This window comes from Phasianus colchicus, chromosome 6 (assembly GCF_987193195.1).
Source record: "Phasianus colchicus chromosome 6, bPhaCol1.hap1.1, whole genome shotgun sequence".
NCBI lineage: Eukaryota > Metazoa > Chordata > Aves > Galliformes > Phasianidae > Phasianus > Phasianus colchicus.
In genome coordinates, this window is record NC_143441.1 from 9,308,196 (window position 1) to 9,334,603 (window position 26,408).

Sequence of the window (26,408 nt, forward strand, 5' to 3'; positions counted from 1 at the left end):
AATGAGCTGGTGAGTTTCTTATACTTTGTCTTTTCAATTCATGCTCCTTTTGCTCTCATCCCTTGTAATCTTTAACATCCTGACTATATTTTGAAGAAAATAAAGAACAGTTACAGTTGGTTGTTTTCTTTTTTTACAGGGCTTATTTGGGTCTTAGAAATCACTTTCCTAGTGAAGCAGAGACTCTGTACAATTCCCTTGAGCCACCTTATCAAAGAAGCCTCCAGACGTACTTGAAGAATTCTGGCAGTATAGCATCTCTCCCTCAGTCAGACAGGTCATCTTCTAGCTCACAGGAGAGCCTCAAGTAAGGGTCACTTACCTACTTCTCAGTCTAAACAAATATTATTTTTTACAGAAATGTTATGCAGATATAATTAATTACTCCTCTTTAAATTAAACTGTATTGCTTACCTGAAAATTAAAAATGGTGTGAAAACATGCTGTTAATGACTTGCCAGTAATGTTAAAAACTAAGTTATATACAAATTAAAATTTAAAAATACTCTTAAATTACTCTTAATTAGTGTTACTTCTTGTACTGCAGGAAGTTTGTGCTGCATGTAAGTTTGCAGATATTTGAACTTAAATATTACAGAAAGGAAGGGGTAGAACAATAAATAGAAGTAGTTACGATGCAAGAAATGCATTTTTAATTGAGTTTTGAGTAATTTTGTATTTGGATAGATGTTATTTTCCTCGTGTTACACAAAACCGAGTTTTTAGCTTCTAGTATTGATAGCAAGTTCTCCCTGTGTTTACTACCCTAGGAAATAGGGACATGGTATTACTTTGTCTAATTCTCCATGATTTTTGACTTCGCTGTACTTACAGATCTCCTAGATCATTGATTAAAAAAATAATAGCAAAGGAGATTATGGGATGAAAAAAATATGATGACCTGTCCCTACAAAACAACAAACAAGCTCTATTTGAAACTGCTTAAATGAAATGGCATTTGCAGTAGATTGTGTAAGTGATGAAATTATAACAGTTGTCTAGGACTTTTTGGAGCTCAATTTAAGGTCAGTTTAACCCAGGACTTGCAACAAAATGCTTGTTGTTGATAGTTAGCTGCAGATACATAATTCTCTGTGAGAAATTACCTAATAATTCTGACATCTGCATTATCCTTGAGTGCCTGAGCAAGTAATTCAGGTAAATACACAGTACTATGCACCTTCTCTCAGCCCTGCCTTTTTTGTATTAAAAATACAAAGGCTTCCCCTCTTTCATCCATTTTTCCTTGTTACTGCAGACACCACATAATTTGTTACATATCAGTCATTTTTATCTCCCACTCTTTTTGCATGACAGCTGATTTTGACGATCAGCTCTGTGGTTAAATAAGACCTTGCAATGGCAGCCTTAAGTATTTCTGTAACTTGAACTTTGATAATACAAAGGAGAAATGCTCTGTGATGAAGATGTGATTTCATAAAATATAAAAGATGCTCTAATAAAAACAATTGCGTTTTCAGTCTGTATTAAATGTTTTTCTCCAAAAATATCCAGAAAAAGTAGAAGGGGAGAGGAAGAAAAAATATAAATAACCCTTTTTTTCCCTCTCATTTCACCATGTATTAATTGCCTTTTGGATCTGATACATGGGATGTTTTATTTATAAAAGCCCTTACTTCATGGATTTATTGGATTTTGTCTTTCAGCCGTCCTCTATCTTCTAAATGGTCTGCAGCCAGCCCAGCCAGCTTTGCAGGCAGAGGTAAGCTAGTGCTTTCTTGTGCACAGTATTTATTCTTTGAAATTCTTTGAATTAAAAGATTTAAATTGAACTTAAAATTTTATTTTGTTATGTATTTACCCTGTTTCAGAATTGAATAATGTTATGTCTCTGCAAACTGCACCTACTGCTATGTTTCCCTCTTACTCAGCTTGGATTTTACATATTTCCAGTTGCAAGCAAAAGACGATTTGTTATGTATTGGAATTGTTCTTTGGTTGTTTATCTTGGAGTTTTGTCATGGGACAGTCATTCTCAAAGAAGCAGTGCGTTGTTCTGTTGTCTATGTGTGATAATTGGGCTTATGGTGTTTGCAAGTGAAAGATTCCTTGTAGCTTTCATCTGTTCCAAAGTAGCTGCTGCTGCGTATGTGAGAGAAAACAAATAAAGCAGAATTCAAACAGTTTGATTTTGTCACCAGTTTTCAGAGTTGAATCTCTTCTTTCTCCTTTCACGTAATCTCTTTGTAACTCTTTCCAAAGAAATCACTTGAACTCCCTTTTACAAGCCTCTTGTAATTAATTGAGGGTGCTTGTTTGGTTGGTATTGAAACTGTGAAGGAAGAGTCAATGAAAATTAACTTCAGTTAATAGTTAACATTTAGAGGAAATGGATTTAAAAAATATTTTACAGAAGATGAGGCCAAAACAAATTGAAAGTATTCAGTCAGCTTGCCCAAAGCATCACCTCAGCTGAATCATGGAAATACTATTTTCTCTCCATATCACGAAGGGTGCTGTGAATTTCATTATGTTTTGAAGCATTCAGTGATGTAACAAACCCCACAAACATTCCTAATCATGCAGTTTGTAGAAGATTGGGAGCACATAGCATTAAATGGTAACATTTCATATTGAATGGCAATAAATAATACTGTAACATGAACTGTTCTTTATCTGAATTTCATGACAATGTGTCCAACATTATTTAATGTCCTTATAATACTGCATTTATATTAACTTTATTTGTGTGACATACATTTTTTTTTGCAGGTTTGCTGCAGCAGTAGAAAACATTAACCTTGCCAATATCATTAATTCTATTCATTGCTAACAATTTGTTGTTGTTGTTACTAGTTTCAGGCAGCAGCAAGAGTGTTCCAAGCCCAGGAACTCTGCAAAGGTCTCGCAGTGACATTGATGTTAATGCTGCTGCAGGGGCAAAGGCCCGCCATGCTTCTGGACAGACAGCTGGAGCTGGGCGCTTGTCAGCAGCTGGTCTGCCTCCAGGATCTTATGCTTCACTAGGTGAGGGAAACATCTTTATTATACTGGGAAATTATTTCTGAGGCTTTTCTTCAAAGAGTTACGGGAAGACAAGCCTACTTTTGAAAAACTCTCATTGGCATTTTTGCTGGAGTGTTGTAGAAGAGTACATTCTCTCATGTAAGTTACCAACTTTGCTAGATGTTTTATTTTTTTTCTGCTAGAAGAATACTATAAAGAATATATTCATACTATACTCTTTAAACATCTTAATCTGGTATTACATTGTGTATTGGAGGAGACGATGCCTTTACTTAACAGCAGGTGGTGATCGTGGTTTTTTGGCATCTAAAAGTAAAAAGGAAATCAGTACCAGAACTCTTGATTTCCATGTTTTTTTTTCTCAACTCTTTAGTGCTGTTGTAAAATGATCAGTTAATGAGACACCCTTGTATTAAGTAGTGGGTTCTTCATATAATACAAAGTGTTGCACAAATGTGTACAGCGGATTTCGAAGAGAGCTTCCAAAGTCCATTCATAAAACTCTGTGAAGGTATTTTTTTTCCACCTGAATGATAATCTTCCTTGTCAGGAATGCTTGCTGTTAGACAGAGAGAGCTCTGCAAATTACAGGTTTGCAGAAAAACTGGTAGCGATGGTTGGTGTTAGATGGTAGAACTTCCAAGTTGAAATGTAACCATCACATAAGGAGAATAATGGAATATTAGGCATGTTTTCTTTTTAGCCCTTCTTAACGTAGGGCTGAGATTCAGTGTTCACTGCTAGTTTTTTCTTCTCAGCCTATGTTCCTGCTAGACCACCAAGGAGGCAAGTTCTAGTAGTGATATTGCCATCATGGTCACAAGACTGGCAGAGAAATTATATTAAAAAAAAAGAGTACTTCTTAGTTACCCTTTTAAAGCTTTTTTTAAAACAAACAAACAAAAAAAACCTTTTCTTTACCTTTTCAGTTTGTGTTGTGCTTTGGGAGATGTTAGGATATAAAGATGTAAGCTATGTTATCCAAGGTTTTGATTGTGTTTTTAGTTAGGTTTAAGTGAGTTGCTTCTTTTGTTGTCAGTGCCTACTTGAAGTGGTTTTATACCACCATTGAATGCAGTGCTGCTGAAAAAGAACACTGCTTGGAGCAGGATTTTAGCATAGGAGTGTGGGCTCCCTCTACTGCCCACACTGGGAATCGGGGAAGCTGTTGGGTGTAGACTAAGGGTTAGGCTGCTCAGTTTGCTTGCTGGAGAAGATAAGCTCGTGACTTTCAGTTGAAGAATTGATACTCCCTGCATAATATCTGAAAGCCTGAAATAGGTGGGATTAATATTCTTCAAGATCAGAGTATTTTTTAGTCTGTTTTGGTGGGCAAGAGGACATACTCTGGTTCTTAGATAGAGCTGGAGATGACTCATAGGAAAATAAAAGTGATAATAAACATAGCAGTAGGAGGAGGAGAAAAATTAAGTGGAAAGCAAAGAGATAAATCTGTTGGTGTTTATTCATTGTGGAACATAGGGTTTACTTCATCATTACAAATTTAGAAATTTAGCTCTTGTTTGGAATACCAGTTTGCTTTAAGAACATCTTAAGCCATGTGTGTGATTCATGCTTAGAATTTTGGAAGCAGGAGTTAAGAAGGGCACAGAGGTTTTCAGGGAAGTAAAGAATGGTGGTTTTCTGTTGGGAAATAAAAGAGATAAAGAAATAGCATATTTTCATTGGTGTTTGTAGATGGGGAGTGGTGAATACGTGGTCTGTAAGTCCATGCCAAAGTTTTTTGAGGGTTTTGAGTAGTGGGGAAGTTCTGCCTTGCTAGCGGATACAGTGACTTGTGGAAAAGAGTACAGTGAATTGAAATGGCAAGATAATTTGACAATAGTGATAGATAGAAAACTCAAATGCTGTTATAGATGGATTGTGTAAAGGTAGTGATGGTGAAGGAGGCCAAGGTATGTTAGCAGTCACACAAAAGAGTACTACTCAGTTTCATCCTGATTCATTCTCACCCTTATTGAAAGAGTAACATCTACCTTTTGATAAAATAGCTGCAAAACATAGAGCCTAAGAGAACAAGTTCATAAGCATAGTAATTAGTATTTGTCTCTGTCTCTTAGCTTATTATTATAAGAATTCTTACTTGTCTCTATATGTGTTTTTGTTGTTTTAAATTATTTGTATTCGTTAGTTTATTTTAAGAGTCTTCTAGATACAGGAGAACATTCTTTAGTTATTCTGCACATTGACTAGCTTTGGCATCCTTAATAGGTAATGGCCTATTGAGGAGACTTGAGCTGTAATTATATCTGTTGCACATTAAATATTTTAATTCAGATTGTTACTGTCAGAATAAGCACTTCCAGCTGAACTTGTGAATCTTTAATGCTTTTAAACCTGAGTGGAACTTTGTCCCATTTTGCCTCTGTTTTTATTGTGATGTCTCTTCCCTTCCTGTCCCTTAGCCCATCTTGAAGAGCAAATTTCATAAGATACTATAGTTCAGTAATGATACAAATGTGTATTGATGCTGAAAGCCAAGCATGAAACAGTAAATAAATATTTTTCTACAAAGGCTTGATCAAATCTGGATAATATAGATTTAGCATCCCTATGCAGGGTACTTACTTGTACCTTGTTCTGTAATATTGTACCTTGGGCTGACAGAAACCAATTTTACTTAAGTTAGCTTATACGTGTGCAAGTTAGATAGATGTGTCTACAGTATTTAATATTAATGTATTTTCCTTAATTAATGTTTTATGACTCTGCTGTGAACACCTTTATTCTAACACACTAAGTTTTCCATGTTTCTTTGCCTGCTTTTTCAACAAAGAGGATACTTCTGACAAGATGGATGGTAAGAAATTGTTTAGTCTGTCCTCTAATTCTATTAATTATGTTAAAGTGTCTTTTATGTAAAATATTTAATGTTTACTGTGTTTGTCTATTGATTAACATGTACTACACTATTTTCATTAACTCCTATGTAATCTTAAGGTCTTAATATATATGTTGTGTATATGTATTTGTCAACGTTTTGAATGTATCAACAACAGAAACTTGTATCAGAATTTTGTTATTACTCCAAATAAGAAAAAAATGACAGAGCAATTCTGTAGTTAGATTTCTTTTTGTGACAAGGTCTAGTTTTGTTTTATTCTGTAGTTCTACCTCTCAGGTCAGCTTTTTTGTTTGTTTTGTTTTGGAGTTTTTGGCAAAATAGCCATTGGAAAACAGAATAAGCAGATAATTAAGAATTTCTAAAATGAAATTGAAATTTTCTCTTTAGAAATTGCTCCCATCAGAATCTGGTCTAGCTACTTAACTTTACATTCCTGTAAGTCGCATGATCCAGTGCAATTCCATTAAAGAATAGTTTGTTGAGGAAACCTACCTCTTTAAATAGCTTACCAAGTAGTCTAGTTGTGCTTTAGCACTAACTTTTTCTTAGTTCACTATACATGGATGGGGTTGGCTTATGTTTTTGTCATAACTGCAGAGCAGCTGAGAATCATGTTTCTCATAGTGCTTGTTAGACTTTTTCAGGTGTGTGCAAGTAATGCTTCACACGTTGATGCCTGGTAATGTTAATTTCTTGTTGGAAAACACCTTACAAGTCAATTGCATTTGCTACTTAATTCATAACTCTCATCACGTGCATTTTAACAGTGCACGTTTAGAAGAATGAGAAGAATGAGTATCACTGAAAGCAGAGCAGGTGATGTTTTTCCTTTCATAGACAGTATACTGAGTCTCCTGAGGGAAATATACACAAAATATGCACAGAAATGAAAATAGTGGGAAGGTAGGTCTCTACAGTGCTGAATATTGTACATGTATAGCTATTAGGGAGATCCTCTGGGAAGAATTTTAGCTATTTTGGGGTGTTGCAGGTGGCAAGTCAATAAAATACGATTTTCTGGTACAGTATTTTAGTATCTTTCTTATTTCCATATTGGATTTCCTTGTATTGCATATAATAGGATTCAGACTGTGCTGAGCACTTGCTGTGTGCATTCTGCACATTGTCACCAGGAAAAAGCTTTCTTAAGAACTAGTGTCATAACTTGTGGAGGTGTCCCATGCGTCTGTTTAAAAGGGGAAGTGCTCCACAATTGATGAGAGCAATGATTTTTTATTTTGGTGGGATAATCTGTGGAGATGATGTGAGACAGAGTGAACACATCTTAACTCTCAAGCTGTAATTTATCATACAGCTGCTCTGATCTAACTGCTTCCTGCAAGAAGTTATTTTTTCCTTCTACTGCTAATCGTGGCCTTGTTTCTATGACTTCTCTTTCACTCATGCTTTGTAGTACTCCATTATGAACTACTGTAGGTGAAGAAATTCCAGAAGGATAGAACATTAGATTAGATAGAACAGAGATGAATAGTATTCTTCTCTTTTTTTTGTTTTGTGTTTTTTTTTAATCTCTTGAAACTGACAGTGAACCTTCAGCTGTCCAGACGAGTTGGTTGGTTATCCAAAAGTGGATAAAAGAGAAGCAGCACCACTCCTCCTAGGATAAGAGCTAGCTGTTAGCCTAGCTTAAATGTTCCAAGATCGAGCTCTGAAAGAATGTTGGGTTTTCTGTTATTTTTTTTTGTATGTGTGTTTTTTCTTAACACAGACTAGCAAATTTGATTTGGCAAAACTGAGGCACTCCTACATATGTATTTATGTACCTGATTTTTGTGAAGAAATTTACACTCAGTTAAAGTTTAGAGGAAGTTTTTAACAGTAGTGACTTAAGGATATTACAGTATGAAGAAGTCACAGTCAGATATGCTGGGACAGTATAGGATGAAAAGAAAAATGGAATTACCCTTTGAGTATTTATTTTTTTTTAGTCCAGTTAACATTTTATCAGTGTTACTGTATGTATATTTTTCTATCATCATCAGATCTGTTTCAGAGGAGCTTGGAGAAATGGAGCATTGTATAGATAGCTTCTCATTGATTCATACGCACTGGTGTCACATTTGTCCTGCTCATTTTGTCATAATGTAGCCTTGTTAAAGTTGATGTAATTGTTCAAGTGTGATCAAGTTGCTTGTTTCAGCAAGCTCCTGTTCCATCTGCTCACTTCTCTGAACAAAACTTAATCTCATGTAGATTTTAAAAGTAATCATGCACTTAATTCAGAGAAACTCCTTGGTGGAGTTTCTAATGAGTTATAACTGCCCAGTGTGTGAAACACAGTTCTTATCTGTGATGTGTTCTTATCTGAGATAATTTATAATAGTATGTTTTATATCAGAAAAGTTTGCACTAGAATATTTATAAAGTCTGTTTTGGTCAGGATCTCATTTAGTTGCCTTACTTAATTTTTCTATTGTTTTTTCTTGTGTTTTTGTGACAAGTTTGGAAGGCAGTGCTGTGTGTTGCATTCCTGTAAATCACTGAAAGTATAGCATGGGTGTTTTTTGATAATTCTGCTTCATTTCAATAATGGAGTTGTAATCCAGGTTTTAGACCTCTTCCTGATCTGGTAAAATTTGTCAAGATTCCTAAGATTATCTCAGAAAAGGCATTAAAGACGCACACTGTTGTTTGGAATATCATGTATTTTGTTATTTTTTTCTGTTTAGGAACAGCTTCTGAAGATGGTAAGAAAATATTTTGTTAGAATAGCTGATATTTTCAGCTTTATATTTTCATTAATGCAAATTAAGCTTTGAAAGTACAATGTGGTCTTCTTGGGGTGTTGTGGAGATACGTAACTCCAGACAGCTTATGCATCTAATACTTGGTTGTCATGTAGTAATTTTTAAATTAATTCTCAAGTTCTCATTGCAGTAGAAGTATCATTGCTTAACATTTTCAGTGTGAAAATACAAGAGCTTTACAGTTTTGTGTTTATTTTAGTTTTAAAGCAAGTCACAGATAATCTCATCAAATATACTCATGCTCTGGGAAACAGGTGCTGCTATTATTATTCATCTTTTTGAGACTTGTGAATCAATTTTCAGTATGCTGTTTGTTGAAACGTGTCATTAATGGCAGATAACAGTTTATTTGCCTCACGAATACAGACTGCTTGTTGTTGTTCTGTTTTTATTTTTTTCTTTGATGAAATTGAACCAGGTTCCAATTGATAATTTATCACAGCAGTGAAATAGTGGCACTCTGTATTCCTATGTTTTGGGGCCAAATTCTGAACACAGTCTACATGCCTTGCAGTCTCACAGCACTCATTGGGAAAACACTGCCATTGCATGGGGATAACTAGTAGAGTTTGGAGCACTTAATCTAACCAATCTTGCTAACATATTTTTTCTAGTAGTTTAGTGAATAACCTCCTTTATTCTGGTTCTCTTCTTATAGACTCTCATCTATAGCTATTTCCTCTACTTGGATGAATAATATTAACTTGGTTGGTCTCCAAATTCTGGTGTGGAAAGCTTAAAGAGACTAGAACTAAAGATAGTCTGCATACCTAGTTATTCTGGGTCTAATATTGACTGTACATGTCTAGAAAACATTTAAATTATTCTATTTTAAAAAGTGAATTACTTGTTGAGCTAAATCCACGATGCTTAAACCTTTTAGGTTTTGTTTGTGAAACTTCTGAGAAGCATGGTTAGCACAGTTTTATGGGAGGGTTTTTGGTGTTTTCTGTTTTTTTTTTTCCCCTCTATGTTCCTTTCCTTGGTAATTTTGCTTTGAACATTTATGAGGGATATGGCTAATAGTGCAAAAAACGTCAACTTCTGGCATTCTAGAGAGAAGTGATTTCTGTTGTTTCAGAATTGTCAGTTCTTCTGTCTGCTGAGAGGAGTAGTATTTTTTGATATCATGCTGACACTGAGACTTAAATTTATATAGTATTTCCTAATTGCTGTAAATCGTATAGAAGTCTATTTTACCATGGTCAGGAAAACAGTACAGTAATAGGAAAGATAGTACTCAGGTTTCTAAAAAGAACAAAGAATTTAGGAAGAAATCTCAGAACCCTATTCAGAAGTGAAACAAGGCTAGTTTTGTAGTTTTGTGACAGTAAAAGTAGAATTATAACCACAAGTAATAATGAAAAGACTGAATCTGCAGTATTAGCAGCTCCATTGCCTGTTACATATTAATAAATTTCCCTTTTTGTAATGTGATCAACATATTCATGTAGGAAGCAAGAACTAACTAGCTCAGGGTATTTAAATGGTAATATGCAAATAATTTACTGAGGCACGTAGCATCAGAGAAGTATTCTGAACCCTCAGTTATTAAGTCCTTTCAATATGTTCAAATTTCTACTAATTATCCCAAGTGAATTTTCACCTTTTACATTGTGCTTTGTTTTTACGTACGGAAATGTAAGAACATATTAGTGAATGCTACTAATGCTTTACTTTCTACATTGCTGTGAAAAACTAACTGAAAGCAATTTTTCTGTTATAGGTCGTATACGAACAAAGCTTTCAACACCTTCTGTTGGTATTGGAAATTCTAAAACAGATTCCAGAGGACGGAGCAGAACCAAAGTGGTCTCTCAGTCTCAGCGTATGTATTTGCTGTTTCTCAGATATACCTGATAAAAGGCCAAATGCTTTAGCATACGTTCATTGACAAATGGCTACAGTCAAAGTTAATTTAAAAAAAAACAAGCTACATACTGAGTTGTTGTTCTGTGCCTTAGGTTCATCATCGCCAGAGAAAAATGAAGGTATTTTTTCAGTGTTTTGGGTCAGTGGTATTTGCATGCTTTTCTAATTCATGTTGTTTTTCTCTTGGCAAAATAGTAGGCTAGGTCTTAGTTTGTCAGTTCAATTAGATCATGTAAAAAGAACTGAACCCTCCCTTAAATTCTTTCTTCAATTATAACCTCTCAGCATTCTTCTCTCCCCCTCCCCTCCAAATCCTAAACACACAACACCAGTAAAATATCTGTGTCAAATATATGTAATACATGGAGAAATAACTCAGAAAAATGTGTAGGCTGAATGGTGTCTTCAGTGTTAACCTTAGAAATTAATCTTTCACTTTTCAAAAAGTCTTATATCTTCAGCCAGAAATAGCAAATTTCATTTTCAGCTAGGCCACTAAGCTAGTTCTTGAATATTTACTCCTTTTTTGTGTTAGAGACATTACCTTGCCTTTACTTATCTCTTTGGCACAAAAAACACTCCACACTAACCAGATAGTCTGTTCTGTTCTTGCGCTGAAACCAAAAGTTGTAAAGAATAAATTTTCTGTATGTTAGCTGATCCCCAGTAATTTTCTTGTGTGCTCATAAACAAAAGCAAATGGAGAATTTCTCATCTAGTTGAGCTGCCTGTCATTAATTAGAGACCTGACTCTACCTCACCTTCTTTGACACTGACAGACCTATGGCAGTTTGTTTGTTACCTGATGCCTACAGCCAACTTCTTCAGAAAACATACCTATATTGTTTTCAGGTTTTCAGCTTTGTCTCATCTAGTGAAATGCATTAAACATCTTTTAATTAAATTGAATTTAATTAAATTAATGAAAGGAACAGAAATGAATGATAAAATTAATGTAAATAATAGTTTGACAGGTTTCATGTTACAAAGTTAGTAAGTAGCATAGATTTTCAATTTCTCATTGTAATTATTCTTCTAACAACTGTATCTACTTTCAGTAAAAACCTTTAATTCTGTGGTTAATGGCAGAAATGTTTATCTTCTTCTTAGTAATGGCTGCATTTCTTCTAACTAGAATTTTAGAGGTTAAAAAAATAGAAAAATGTTTGTTGATTTTTCTAATAGAGCACTTCCTGTTCCGTTCTATTCTGTAGAATTCATTTTCCATCAAAGATAGTTGGATCAAATTTGTTTCAATAATTTCAGGTTTTGTGAACTAAAATTCTAAAAACAAACAAACAAACAAAAACCAAAACTGAGCAAATAAATAAAAAATAATAAAATAAATAACAGAAGTGCTCTTAAGTAAACTTTTCATGGATAATTATCTAATCCCATGATTATTTATGGTTGAAAGTTAAGCTTAGTTATTGGCTGTGACAGAAGTTGTGCAAAACTTGCTCTATGTTTCCACTGTCAACTGAACTCTGTCATAAGCAAAGAATTTTTGGATTAATAGTTTAAGGACAAAGTAGAGACAGCAAATGACCTAAAAACTACTTTAGTAAGAGCAATGAGCAATATCTGTATCTTTCCACTGATACTTGGAAGGAGCTGATCTTTCTATGAAGAAATGTAATAGATTCTTAAAAATAAACTGGAAGAAGGGGAGTTTAAAATTTAAGTAGTGATCTATGACTTCTCTGATGATAAACATCATCTCACACTGAACTGACTACAAATCCAGGGAAACAAACTGAAGCATGTATAGTTTGATTTTTGCAGATGATGACAGTTTTTTTGCAAGATAATTCTTTTTTTTTTTTTTACCATATCAATATTAAAAGAGATGAGCTGAATAGATACTGAAATAACTAGATGTGTTTACTTGTGATGATGTGTAAAAATTAAATATAAGGATGCATCTTCAGTGCCTTTTATCACATCTGTTCAGAACTGATGCTTTCAGTTAGCTCATTTATAATCTGTAAGTTGGGGAGAACAAGAATTCTGATACAGTTTAAAGAAGGTAAACAGGGCAAATACAGGGTGAAGGAGAGCTGTCAGGCAGTGTATACCTGCTGTTTAGGTGATGCTTCTTTACACAAATAAAAATTTTCACAGCATCGCATGGAGTGAGATTCTTGATGTTTCCCTACCTTGGATTGGTTTAATTTCCTCACTTGTAGCAGGGCAATAATTTCATATTAGATTTAAGCTTAATATTTCTTAAACAACAACAACAAAAAGACTGTAACACAGATGCTTTTGTAAATACTATTCAGTATTTTTGTTTGAAGCTCATTGTGTGAAAGACTTGCAGATCGGAATGCTTTTACAAATGATGCTTTTTAGGGTTTTAGAGGGGCTTTACTCCTACACCTACCTCAATTATTAAATTCTTTCCTAAAATAAATATCTGTACAACCTGCATCCCATTACTTTATCCTTGGAAAAAAACAGTTCAGTTTTTTCCTGTCCCTTTCTATTTGGTTGTCACTTAATTCAGCAAGGTATGCTAAAATTAATATAGTCTTCATTCAGAGAAAGAATAAAATTTCTGAATGGAAACAAATTCTTACTGTTACACTTCAGATGAATTGAGAAAGAGGAAAACCCTAAATTATATGCAAGTCTTTTCAAATGTGCCATTGTGAAAGTTGTTTGCATTTTTTTGGTCATCCACCGCACTTGCAGCTCAGTTCCTTTACTGTCTGTCTTGAACAAAAATATGTTTTGGCCTTGTGTGTAATTTTTGTTCAGCTGTTGAAATTTTGAAGTTGTTTTGGCAACCTCGTATTTTTTAAAAGTAATTTGAAGGCTACGGTTTCATGTTTAATTGAAATTAATTCTTCAGTGTTACCCACTTGTTGATCAGAAAGCTGAAGAATTGTAATTTGCTTGTGCAGCTTTGCTTCATCTGCTTTGTACATGGCATTTGAACTTAGTTCTTCAATTGTGGAAGCTATTTAAAAGCACTGCTTTAGCATAACCCCCTTGTGGCTTTTTTTCCTGTGTGAAATGACTAAAGCTTTCTTATTTCCATTTGCCATCCATTTTAAAATCTGCTCTGCTCCCTCCCTCTTCATGGACTATAAACCCCTACCCTAATCCTGCCTTTACACTTGTTCAGGATCACAGTCTGCTAACCCCATTGGTGGTAAGAGTCTACGGAATTTGTGTATACATCATTGTTTGATCACCTGTTTTACACACCTCATTTTAAGGCCCCTATTCAGCAGAAATTCTGGCTTGCTTTTTTCCATATGCTGCACTTAACTCCCATGAATCAACTGTTATTCGGAAGGCAGCAGAACTGGGAGGGTTTTGTCAGTTTAGAATACTGCTTTAGTAATTCCTCCTTTTTAATTGATCATCTAGCTTTCGCTGTTCAGATCTGATGCTGATGGTAGTGTTAAGAACAGCATGACAATGGTGTTGCTCTTAAAATAATGTTTTCAGGATATTCCGCTGTTTGGTTTATTTAGGCTGTAGTGGTATGCTCTGCAGGTTAGACAAAAAGATATTAAAAATAAGCTAGAATAATGAGAGGTTATATTCCACCTGTATACTTTGAGAATTGAAGTTCTCCACTTTCTGACGTATTGTAGAATATAGTCTAAAAATCTCTGGGACAGTGAAAGGTTTTTCCAGTATTTGGGTTGGAAATACTGGAAAGTGGGAGCACAGAATAGTAGCATCAGGCATAAGTTGAATTACCCCAATGTGAAGAAACTGACAAACCCTTAACTTCTGCAGACCACAGCAATTTTATCAACTTGCCTATTCTTTTTCCTTCCCTACACTCCCCCCAATTATAGAAGCTATGCTTATTTTTTTCTAGGCTGTTTAAAATTTATTTATCATTTCTGCTGAATAGGTCCATAGTTTGGAAAAGGGCATTTTGCTAAATAACCATTTCAAGTTTGAATTCAAACAATGAATCTGAAGGTATATGCATGGTATATATTTTTTGTTTTCTCCCTTCACCTAGCCTATATTTTGTTTTGTTTGGGATTTTGTTTCTTTTCCCATACAGTCAAGCTTTATTAAACTCATTTTTTTAATAAAATATACCTCATAAGAAGCATCCCATGAAACTTAGTTAAGATGTTGCATGTTAAGGTCATAGATTTGATAGCATAGGTGAAGTCATATGGTTACGTGATTATTTTTAAAAAAATTAATGGAATATTCTTATCTGCACATAATTAACATTTGGTTTAAATTGTGTTTTGCCATGTATTTGGTCAGAATTGTTCAATTCCGCAGCTGGAAATACAAATAAATTTATATCAACTGGTGGTACAGAGTTGTAGAAAAAGAGTGGGTTGTTTGTTAGGGCATAGAACTGACATTTGCTCTAACTGCGATGTCAAAGGATGGATCTGCATCAGGGACAGCTTCTTGTATTGGGTATGCTGGTATGCTGTGCTGAAATGAACAGTTCCAGTTTGAAGAACCCATGCTTTAAGGAGTGTGTAAGAAGAGTTCATATGTTAGGAAAATGATGATTTCGTTCTGTTACAACATTGGTGGCATTGGAAGAGCTGGGATAATGACAAAACCACTGGTTTATAGTTGCTCACTTCAGCTTCCTAGCTGTTCTTTTCAAAATTATTTTATTAACATTACTACAGAAAACATGATTAACGACACAGTGAAATTTGAAAGAACAGGCCAGTGTTTGTGTCAGGGACATCCAAACCGATGATGAAAATGGGAAATGCAGTTTCTGGTTTCTTGAGCATACCTAGTGCTCAGTGCCACACCAAGTGCTTCCTTGTATTGATAACTGTATCTGCCTGCTGTGTGGTTCCTTAAGAACTTGTACCAGTGCTTTAAATTTCACGTTTTTACCGTGTATGTTTTTCCAGACCATTTCAATCTACCACCAGTTTCCTGCTGTTTTTAAGCATTTTTTAAAACCCTGGTTGTTTATGTGCTGTTACTTACATTCCTTCATTTTGCCTCCAGCTGGCAGTAGATCTGGATCTCCTGGAAGAGTTTTGACAACAACTACGCTTTCCACTATGAACACAGGGGTTCAGAGAGTGTTAGTGAACCCTGCAGCTGCACAAAAACGAAGCAAAATCCCAAGAAGTCAGGGATGCAGTAGAGAAGCCAGTCCTTCTAGATTGTCAGTAGGTAAGAATTGATAAAGAATTCTTGATTTCTTTACAGACAATTTTATGTTATGTGCAGGCTAACTATTCCTTGCATTTACATTACAGGTGGATGGTAAAAATTAGGATGCATGTAAATAAAAATCTAAAATGTACCTGGATGCTGACACTAGGAATTGATAAACTAGACAGATTTTCTAACTTGCAGTGGATAGCTTTTTTGCTCTGAAAATGCAGTAGTTGTTCTTTTCTCCTCCATTTCTTCCTTCCCTCTTTCACTCTTGTCTTATTCTCACCCTCCAAACTACCACATCCATTAAATAAAATGGATTACCATTTTAAGGAGGTTTTCTTTATTACTTCTGTGTTCTCTGGATATGTGTGTGTGTATATATATTTCTGTGATATAAAAATGAACATCATGCTTCCTATGCCTCACAGTATAAGCTGATTACACTTGATTATCTGTACTGAAATCAAGCAGTGTTTTTCAATAGGTATTGCTGCTGTTCTTCATCTTTTTTGTATTTTTGATTTATGTCCTAGCATTATTATCTTTATATTTTCCTTCTTGTGAAAGCTTAATTTTTCATTTCTGTTACTGTTGAGTAGGTTACCTAGAGCGTGAACACAAATTTTGAATGAATATTCTCTCCATATTTTTTTATTGCTTGTTCAATCTCCATCTTTTTCAAGAGTTTTTTCGACCGTTCTTTGAAGAGTTGGTAAATCAACCTTGTTAGCTGTCCAGAAAAGTAGTTTCACTGAACTGACTACACTTAGTGTATTCTAGCACAATCAAGAAAGTGTGTGGAATCAGTTAAAACTTAAAATACATCATAATCATCAGTGTCTTTTCATAGAAATACATCTTTGATCTTACTGAAAAGCAGAATATCATTAAAACTGCAACTTTTCTTATGTCTTCTCCCTTCTGTGCTGCTGTTTGTCTGTACCCTGAATCATACTAGCGCGAGGCAGCCGCATTCCTCGGCCTAGTGTGAGTCAGGGGTGCAGTCGGGAGGCCAGCCGTGAAAGTAGCAGGGACACGAGCCCTGTCCGCTCTTTTCCACCCCTTGGTAAGTACTCAGAGCCCCTTGTCGTGCATGGCTGTCTGCCCTTCATTATTTGCACCTAACGAATCCATGCCTCCTCCATGTAGCTTGTAGCAGGCCACCGTTATTTTCCCTTCCTTGGCTCACTCACCATTTACTTGGATGGAAAATTGACCAACGTGTGAATGGGTTGCACACTTCAAAAGTACTTTGCTAGTATTTGCCTTACCTTAAAATTTAGGAGCTTGGAAAGATGTGTGATTCATTGCACCTAGTTGTTTGAAGGGTGATTCTGCTTTTGGAGGGTTTTTGAAATTACTTGTTGATCTTTGTTAGAGTATTCATTGCTTAGAAACAGTTAATCCATTTGAGCAACTAAAATATAGCTTGACTGTCATTCTCCACCTTTCCTTGCATCACCTAGAATCTGTTAATACGCAAAATGAAGCAGATTTTGTTCTCAGCTACCCTGTCATCAGGGTACTCTGTGCCATTAAAGGGAGTAATGCAGTGGTAAGATAAGGAACCGCTACGGAGGTTCTAGGCTGTCACTATGTTCCAGGCTGCCTTCAGTTTGCTACAGATGAACAGGGCAGGTAGCAGAGTCCTCATGCTAGTACATGAACCAAAGTACAGTTCTGAAGTTTGTTTTTAATCAGAGTAGAAAAAGTGATTATGGAGCAGAGAAGTAATTGAACTGTGTTTTTACGTAGGAAAGAAGTTGAAAACTTTAACATTCACACATACAGCGTAACCACTTTCAGTCCTCTTCCTAGGGTTGCTGTAAGTTTTGTTTTCACTGAGTATTTCAGTTTGTTGTCCTAACACTTAGATGATTTTGTGTAATTGTCAAGCTGGTTTGTGTTCCTGAGAAGTGAGTAAGGAATAGGGAAATTTGCTTGTAATTATTTTATCATGCTATGGATTAGGGAAACTTCTTGTATCCCTGTCAAGGTTGTTACAAACTTGGTTGCAAATGTTGATGAAAGTATCTTGCATGCTAGATTTCTATTTTTTCAGCAGTACAAAACTTTCTCCATAAGACTGTCTGACTGAACAGTGTAATTTTGTAGTTTGCAGTTTAAGGTGATGTGATTTTAGCCACAAAGCCTATCCTGAATATAGAAAATCTCTGGTTTCTCTCTCAGATGAAGCACCTGACTGTACTAATTAGCACTGGAAGTCTGTTACAGTCTGTTAAGGCAGTGTGCTTCCTGTCAGCCTTGGTTTTTATTGGGAAAGTGTGGATTAATTGAATGAAAGCTGTTTCAGTAACTAATGCTAATCTACCCAGATGCTGTTTAATTGGGAAATTCAATTGAAAGCAGACATGATGCAGGACCCAATAATAAACCTGTCTCTCTTACTAAAGCGTAGCAGGTGGACTGTATTGTAGCATACACACATCTTTTCTCTTAAAAATGAGATTTTTCCAGTTCTTTTTGTGCTGCTTTTGTGCCCTACACCTTGAATTTAACTGCATGCATGTAAGATCTGATTTGCATTTGATTTTTTTAATCAGTGCAGTTAATTAAAAAAAAATCTTTGTTAAACTAATACAACAATAATGTTATTTAGTGGATCATTGGGCCAGATGCTACTTGAGATTTTATTTCTATAGATGGAGTTTAACTTTTGTGTTAGATTTCAGAACAAATACAATAGGTTAAATGACTGATAGCACAGGGAATGCAGAGTAGCAAGTATGGGGGTTAAAATTAAAAACAAACAAACAACTGTATCTGAAAGAAGCCTGAAATCCTTCTACTTATGAATTTTAATTGTCATGCAGTATTTTGTTAGAGCAGCTTTGTCTTATGAGATGTTGTTGATTTCCATTAAAAAAATAATAATGTTTTTCAAGGATAGACTTAGAAGACAAATCAGTTCATCTCTGTAATTAGAAATAGCTACACATGGTATTGGGGAAGGGAGGAACTGTTTGTATTATCTGCTTTTTAGCAGAGGAAGTTTTGCTTACAAGCGCTAAACCATTCAGGTAAACTGGCACACTTGTTTTAGAGTTGTTTCTCTGTGGGAAGTGCTTCTGTAGCCTCACATCTCAGTGTAAGACCACAAAGGGAGAGAGAACAGCCACTGAGTAGCAAGAGATTAGTAGCTAGTGTGGAAGGGCCAATTTTTCTCTTACATGCAGCTGATATTAAACAGCAAGCCAATGTAATTTTCATACTGCAGTCAAGAAATACATTGTTATTTTGAGTCTTTTTAAAATAGTTCTTATTTTCATTATTTTTCTTCATTTTAATTACTTATAAGTAAATACATTACTTCTGCTGTTCAAAGGCTACAAAAAATATTTTTGAAAATACTTTTTGAAACGAGATGCATTCGATCCAAAATATTGCCTCCTTTTGCTGTCCTAGAAAATTTTCCAGCATAATTCAAATGTATATGGAGACTGGATCATCTTGAATTATATGGCTAAAGTTTACCTTTAGTTTTCAGGGCTTGTTGATGGAAAATAATGAAAGGTTTACTCCACTGTTGCATGTCCTTCCAGCTATATTATTCTTGATGCACATGTTTTGACATGTTCTGTCTCCTTTTCCATACTGAGATGTGTGTTCTGAAGAAACAAGTATTCCATAAAGTATTATTTTCTTAATAAAGCTACCTAGCTAAACATTTTCAGGCAGATTTCACTTGGCATAAAATACTTTGCTGTACCTCTGCAAAAAGCAGAGAAAGGGGAAAACACATGTTGTTTCTGGGGTCTTTGCAGTGCTCAGGATCATTTTGAGGTTTACTCAGGTTAAGTGATACGTTCTTCCTCAGATGTGATTTGATCTGTGTTGGAATTGCTCAGTTCAAACCAGGCTCTTAGATTGTGCATGATAATCAGAATAAACCATGATTCATTTAATTCCTGGTTTCTGTTTTTACTGCTTTATGTATCCAAAAGGTATAAAATATTTGCATTTTCAGTTCTTTATTAAATTGTAGTATTATGTCTGGATGCAAGTCACTTCGGTTAGACTTCAAAGTCTTCAAAGCCAGTTTCAGTTACATGATTGTAAAATTCTGCATTAAGTGAACTGCAGAAGGAAACTGACTTGCTAAAAACATTAATGTGACTTGATATAAGAAAGAAAATACTAGCAATGTTGTGTAGGCCAACTGTTTTAGAATCTGTGAAAGACCGTTCTTTTAGAGAAGCGTCATGAAAAAAAAGAGGGTGCTCCTTTTTATTCAGAAGTCCTTAAGGATCTTTGGTTCCAGCCTTCCGTAACTTGAAAGGATTTTCAGCAGCTGTAGTAACCAGCATACATTGTTAAGAAAACAATAAAAATGTGAAATGTTAATTACACTAACTTCTTTTATTTTTTTGTAATTAAAATTGAATAATTTTAACTTCCAATTGTAAAGTGGTGATTTTAAGTAAAGGCTAACTTATCTGCACATGGGCAAGAACTTAAGCTAATGCCAGTTGTCAGCTGTTAACACAGTTTGTGCAGTAGTTACTTTCTTCCAAATTGTTTGGTGTGTGAGCTCTGGCTCTTGAACTTGTAGAATCGAATTAACCGCAATGGAAAAACAGTATTAGTGAACCTTTGCCAGTATTTTTGAGGATTCTGGTGTGTGTGTGTGTGTGTGTGTGTGTGTGTGTGTGTGTACCTATGCTTCCTTTTTACTTTGAACTTGAACATATTTGCTTTTAATCTGCTCTTAATCCTTTAAATTAAAAAATCATGCATGAAATATGCAGTGTACATAAACCTCTCTGTTCTACATAATCAAAGAACTTGTCTAAATCTTTATCCTTCTGTGTTGTATTCATTTTCCTGTGCTAAAGCTGTATCTTTTTGATAAATGTGCTTTTGTTCATCTAAGCAACTATTGCAGCACTTTGATTCCGTGGTAATAGATAGGGTTTGTATGATCCTGTTATTGCAGCTTCCAGACATCACTCCAGATCCACTGGTGCCCTCTACGCTCCTGATGCTTATGGGGCTACAGGTGAAGGATGAGTACACTTTGCTGTCATCTGTGCAGTCATCCTGGATTTTTTTTTTCTCACCCACCCACTTGGTTATCCTCATAGTTCAGTTGTAAAAAAGCATTATTTATATTAATTTATGTTCTATGGTTTTAATAATCCAGATAGATATGTTTGTGTTACTAGATTTTGTCTCCACCCTCATGCCCCAATGATAATCCTTTCCTTCCCTAACAACAGTCACTTTATTTTTCCTTGCAGAGGATTTTTTAGTTTTCCACTCATTCAGTATTTGTAGCGCATTCTTTATGCATGTAGTTTTTTCATCAGTAGTCTCTGTGACCTTCCTATTATTTTTGCTTTCCTTTGAAATGAAAACAAAAACCCAAAATGAAGATGTTTAAAAAAAAAAAAAAAAAAAAGGGCATCACCGAGTTATTTTTAGTTAAAGTAATTCATTTGTTGTTGTTTTTTTTTTTCTTCTGTGATACTGGAATGGAATCTTCATATTCCTGTTGTTATTTCAGTTGCACTTTTCACCACACTATTAAAGATGTTGGGATGAAAACATTCGTATTTTAGCCCCTATGTGATTTATTAGAAACATTAAAGAAAAGCTTTTCTTCTGCTTGGGTTTTTTTTTTTGAGTGAGTATATTATTCTGTGTTACTGTTTTGACTGAAGTCTGTTTTGTTATTTTTTCTTTTCATTTTTTTTGTTGATGATTTAACAGGTACCAGCTTTGGAATTAGTCAGTCGAGTAGATTGTCCTCATCAGTTAGTGCTATGCGAGTTCTGAACACGGGTTCTGACGTAGAAGAGGCAGTAGCAGATGCTTTGGTAAGACTCTCATGCCTGTGTTGTGCAGGATGCAAACTGCTAAAATGTTTAGTGTCTGTACATTGAAGTGTGCAAAAGAACTTGTCCTTCCATGTCTTACTGACCTGTAGGTGTGGAAAAAAGAGAAGCTGAATTACTGCAGCTGCAAAGCGTAGGAATTTTTGTTCTTAACTTTTGAGAAACGTTCATTTTCCATGACGGGCAGGATATAGTCTTGGGCTGTTCTGTTGGAGTAGCTGGAGGAGCCTCTTGAGCAGAAGGCACTTAGAAGCAGTATCCCACAGCAGCTGCACTAACATCTAGATAGGTTCAGGTTGGTAGGCTTCTCAGAGCTGGGGACGATAAGAGCTAAGGCACACTTACAGTTGTTTTGACAAAGTGCAAGGTTAATGCTGGAGAGATAAACTGATGGTTTGACACGCAGTGTTCAGTAAGCTTGGTTTGTATTTTTAAAATGTTACACTTATTTTTAAGCTAGTTGTGCTGTTCTGTCTGAACCGTACTGTTCTTTAAAAGGATCTTTTGGCTTCTTCTCCATTGTGCCCCAGTTAGCCAAACTGAAAGCATATGTCATGTGTTTCATTGTTCTGCCATCAGTCACAGCAAGCTGAAATCTTCAAATAATTTAAAATACTGGTATTGTGAGTTTTCAACATTTTTATCACATATTGTAGAAAATTTGTGTAATGTTATTTATATATAATATTTATTACATAACAAATAGAATTCTTTAAGGAGTTTGTTGTTATTTTTTTAACAACAAAAAATAGGTCTAGAATCATAGGTCAATTTGCATTGGAAAGGACCTTAAATATCATCTAGTTTCAGAGAGGAAAACAAAATTTTAAAGGAAAAAGAATCTGAAGAAGTCGATTATGTTTGAATAGTCTTGCCAATTTATTGACTTCTTGGTTAATACTGTTTTCATGATAAATTTATTTAAAAGTCATTTGCTTTCGCAGGCACTGAGATAATACTATCTGTGACATCTTGCCTAACAAGTCATGGTGTTGTTGATCATTAGTGTTTACTATTTTTCATATTGTAAACTTGCAAAAAGTTTTGGGCAGAAATCTGGCATGCTTGTTAGCAAACTCAAACTCAGTCTGCATTATGGATTTTTATAATGTCGAATAGAGAGAAATAGCACATGGGACATTAGAAGTTTCTGTCTATAACAAGGAAACCCATGTTGCTGCTACGTAATGTCTGTCTTTACTTTGAGCAGTTTCAAAGCTTATTCAAATTTAGTTTGGTTACAAGTGTAGTAGGAAATGCATAATGAGTTGAGGAGAAACTCTTGTTTCTAATGACTGTTTTTGAGACTTAAATGTTCTCTGCTTAGTTGAAGCAATCAAGTTTGTTCATAGAAACTCATTTGTATTACCTGAATGCAGAATAGCATGATGTTTCTAGAAGTGCTAGAGGAAAATTAATTTGTATATTTTAGCTAGAATCTACACAACTAGGAAGGATCGAGAAGAGCTGAATTAGAGTACTACAGTATTAGCAAGACTGCTTGCCTCCCATGCAGTTGGCTCCATTTAGATGAATCTGGTTATGAACGTTTTTTTTTTCCCATCATAGACTAAAGCCCCTTGTCAGTATTGTGTTTTTTAAAAGGTAGAACAGTAACATCCTGACAGACGTAATACAAAAATCAAATATTATGGATTGCTTTGTTGTTAATGTTATTTTATCTCTTCCTTTACTCTGTTACATGCATATGTTGTTGACAGTAAGCTTGCTTATTACATGATATATTGACTAGTTTGTATTTAAATACCATTAAAGCTATTCAGCAAGGAAAAATGAAAACCCTATGTAAACTGCTATGATAATTAAGGGGAAAACAATCACTTCTGCTTATTTGAATGTGTAATGAAACTGGATTTTTAACTATTCAGTTCAGCTTCCAGAGTTTGAATGGCACAGTTATTTTCAGCAGCTTGTGTTTGTCCTTTTAGGATAAACTGCATTTTTCCTCTGGCCTTTGTTATGTTGTGTTTTGTTTTGTTGGCTTGCTTTTGTTTTTTAATGTATTTGGGATTTTGCAGCAGGACATTTTCCAAATTCACTTCTCTATTGATAGTTGCAATTAGAACATTTGAATATTTTCGATTCTAAAATGCTGCTAATCAAAACAAGATTGAGAAGCATGTGGAAAAATGAAGTTTAAATGAAGCTTCCATACTTTAATAGTGTAAGAGAGAAAGATTTTGACCAAGTAGCTTTGTGAACAACCAGAAGGTGACATCATGTAATGTGTCCTTGGAAATGGAAGTTAGGCAAACTTCTTATTGGTAATGCATGATATGCTAATCAGATAGAGAGAACTGAATCAAATTTGCAAAAGATTGTGTTTTCCAGTGACAGGTAGTTTAGTAGTCACACTGCTGCTATGCCTTACCTTGCTGTTCTCAATTTCTGTTTCTTTTCAATAATTTACTGCTATCAGCTCTTAGGAGACATACGGACTAAGGTATAGAAATTATTTTCCTTCTTCAGTAGTTTAATATTTTGATATTAACATGTTTGATGCAAAGTAAGTTAAAATGAGAGAATATGGTTTTAGACCTGATTCTTATATTCTTTAACAAGTATAAAGTTAAGTGAAATAACTAACTTTCAGTGCAATCTGTCATCCTATCACGCAATTTTATGAATTTTTACAAGTAAACTTTAAGCTGAACGTTTCATCAAACGTATGTCTTCTTTCCATTTGCTTTGCTTTTATATTTGGAATCCTATGCAAGCCATACATTTTTAAAATCTTTTTATTAACTTGCTTTGAACAGCTGAACGGTTAGAGCCGTTTGTCAGTGCAAGGAGTAGGGCTTGCATCAGTTCTTGGAAATGTTGGTGTTTCTGCTGATAATGGATAATATTTCTTTGTAAATTGCTGTTAACGTGAGGTGTTTCTGAACAATAGAAGAAGCCTGTGCGAAGAAGATACGAGTCTTACGGGATGTACTCAGATGATGATGCCAACAGTGATGCATCAAGTGCCTGTTCAGAAAGGTCCTACAGCTCTAGGAATGGAAGCATACCAACATATATGAGACAGACAGAAGATGTGGCTGAAGTCCTAAATCGTTGTGCTAGCTCTAACTGGTCAGAGAGAAAAGAAGGCCTTCTAGGCCTGCAAAATTTATTAAAGAACCAGAGAACTTTAAGGTAAGAAGAAATGGTAGTAGAAGAATATTTTTAATTGAGAGTTGAAAGAAGGCAGGAAAGGTAATAAAGGAGGCTAATGTTCTAAGCAGCCTGGAAAGTTGAGGAGAGGGGAAGCAGCGTGTGTGTCTGAGAGTAAGAACGGGGAGGGAAGGAATGAGGAATCTAGTGGCTGTTCTGGCTACTAGTGCAAAGGGTCCCTTAAAATGCTTTGTTTAAAAATCAGTAGCATGCTTATAATACAGTGGAGTCTCAAAGTGGTTGCATCTAATATTGATAACATGCTAGCGTAGGTTTTTTATTCAGAAGAAACTGTTCATGGCTAGCTCTGAAAATGTCTTTTTCATGACTGGCTCTATTACAGTAGTTAGGGATAGGAATTTAAAGTGACTTTTGCTGTTTTAAAATGTGAATTAAAGATTCATTTCTAGCTTGAGAGTCATATTTTAGACAAAATTATTTTTATATATGTCTTAGTGGAAGTGCTTTTTTCAATTGGTTTACTAGATTATTTGATTTAGCATTGAGGGTTGATTTCACTGGTTGCTGTGCATTAGTGTACCAGTAGTACTGGCACTCGAGTTGACTAATGTATTTTGTCACTTTGACAGTCGTGTTGAGTTGAAAAGGCTGTGTGAAATCTTCACAAGAATGTTTGCTGATCCTCACAGTAAGGTATGTTTAGGTTTCCTTACCTGCAGTAAAAGTTTGAAAACATGTTCACAGAAGGCCAACTTCAACTTCAGTAAAATGTTGGCAGTAGTTGCACGTGTAAGAATTTCACAAAATACATTCTATACGCAGCTAATGATCTTAGGTCTGAATCCATTTAATTTGCAGCTTTGAACAAGATAATTGAAATAAAGTGAAGGTTTATTTCAGTTAAGATAAATGAGTTTACCAGTTAGTGCTCAAAATTGACAAAAATCTGTAGAAAGTCATGGTGTTTACAAAGGTCACTTGAGCATAAACTAGTGGTTTCCTCTCAACTACAAACAAAACACCTGCTGCAATAATCTAAGTCATAATGAAAGGTACGTAATCTTAACTGTACCAAATATATGCTTACTTATTTTCCAGGATATGTATTCTGCATTTCCATTGCTACTGATATCTTTTGCTAGTTTCACAGAAAAGACTGAATAATTTTGTATCATTGATAATAACTGAGATGCCAAGTATGTTGATGTATAAAAGAAAATGTGATTATTTATTAATTTTTACAGTAGTAAAGACTGCGAGTGGATGATATAACTAAGAATAAGTCATCTGTTTCTAAGAACATTTTAAATCTTTAAAACTGAGTTACCACTCCTGTTATTTTTTTAACACTTATTGTGAGAGATGCATATATATGCAGTGTATATATGTGTATATAATGTACTGCAATAATTTCCACTAGCTAAAGGACTGCAAGTGAATATGAACCTGATCAAAATTAAAGTAATAACATATAGAAAACATGTAACTTCATGTTTAGTTTACAGCTACAGTCTTGCTTGGAAGAAACTCTTATTTTTTATGTTGAATGTAACATGTGCCACTTCATATCTGTATTTCAGAATTGATAAAGGGATAACCCAGAAAAACTCACAGTGGAGTAGTTACTTCAGAGCTATTGGCTTTCCTTCTGTTGAGAAGAAGCCTTGATTATGCAACACTTTTAACATTTTTAAGTCTTTGTGATTGTTTTGATGGAAAGCTAAATTAGAGAGATACAAAATCTTGACAGGCCAACTTCATTAATTTTCTGGCAGGAAA

General features: G+C 34.9%; 1 protein-coding gene across 21 annotated transcripts in view; it reads left to right on the top strand.

Moving 5' to 3' along the window:
- CLASP2 (cytoplasmic linker associated protein 2) overlaps positions 1 to 26,408 on the top strand; it is a 138,520-nt gene that overhangs the window by 87,053 nt on the left and 25,059 nt on the right. For 4 of the 21 annotated variants that reach the window (XM_090142372.1, XM_090142376.1, XM_090142380.1 and 1 more), the window contains 13 exons: positions 140 to 307; positions 1,668 to 1,723; positions 2,818 to 2,988; positions 5,786 to 5,809; positions 8,545 to 8,562; positions 10,349 to 10,450; positions 15,472 to 15,642; positions 16,592 to 16,699; positions 20,591 to 20,653; positions 21,367 to 21,473; positions 23,932 to 23,955; positions 24,406 to 24,650; positions 25,259 to 25,322. In XM_090142372.1, the coding sequence (XP_089998498.1) occupies positions 140 to 307; positions 1,668 to 1,723; positions 2,818 to 2,988; positions 5,786 to 5,809; positions 8,545 to 8,562; positions 10,349 to 10,450; positions 15,472 to 15,642; positions 16,592 to 16,699; positions 20,591 to 20,653; positions 21,367 to 21,473; positions 23,932 to 23,955; positions 24,406 to 24,650; positions 25,259 to 25,322 (1,321 nt within the window). Of the gene's footprint in view, positions 1 to 139; positions 308 to 1,667; positions 1,724 to 2,817; positions 2,989 to 5,785; positions 5,810 to 8,544; positions 8,563 to 10,348; positions 10,451 to 10,586; positions 10,614 to 13,627; positions 13,655 to 15,471; positions 15,643 to 16,591; positions 16,700 to 20,590; positions 20,654 to 21,366; positions 21,474 to 23,931; positions 23,956 to 24,405; positions 24,651 to 25,258; positions 25,323 to 26,408 lie in introns of all 21 variants that reach the window. The other 17 variants (XM_090142377.1, XM_090142378.1, XM_090142385.1 and 14 more) reach the window with 9 other exon arrangements.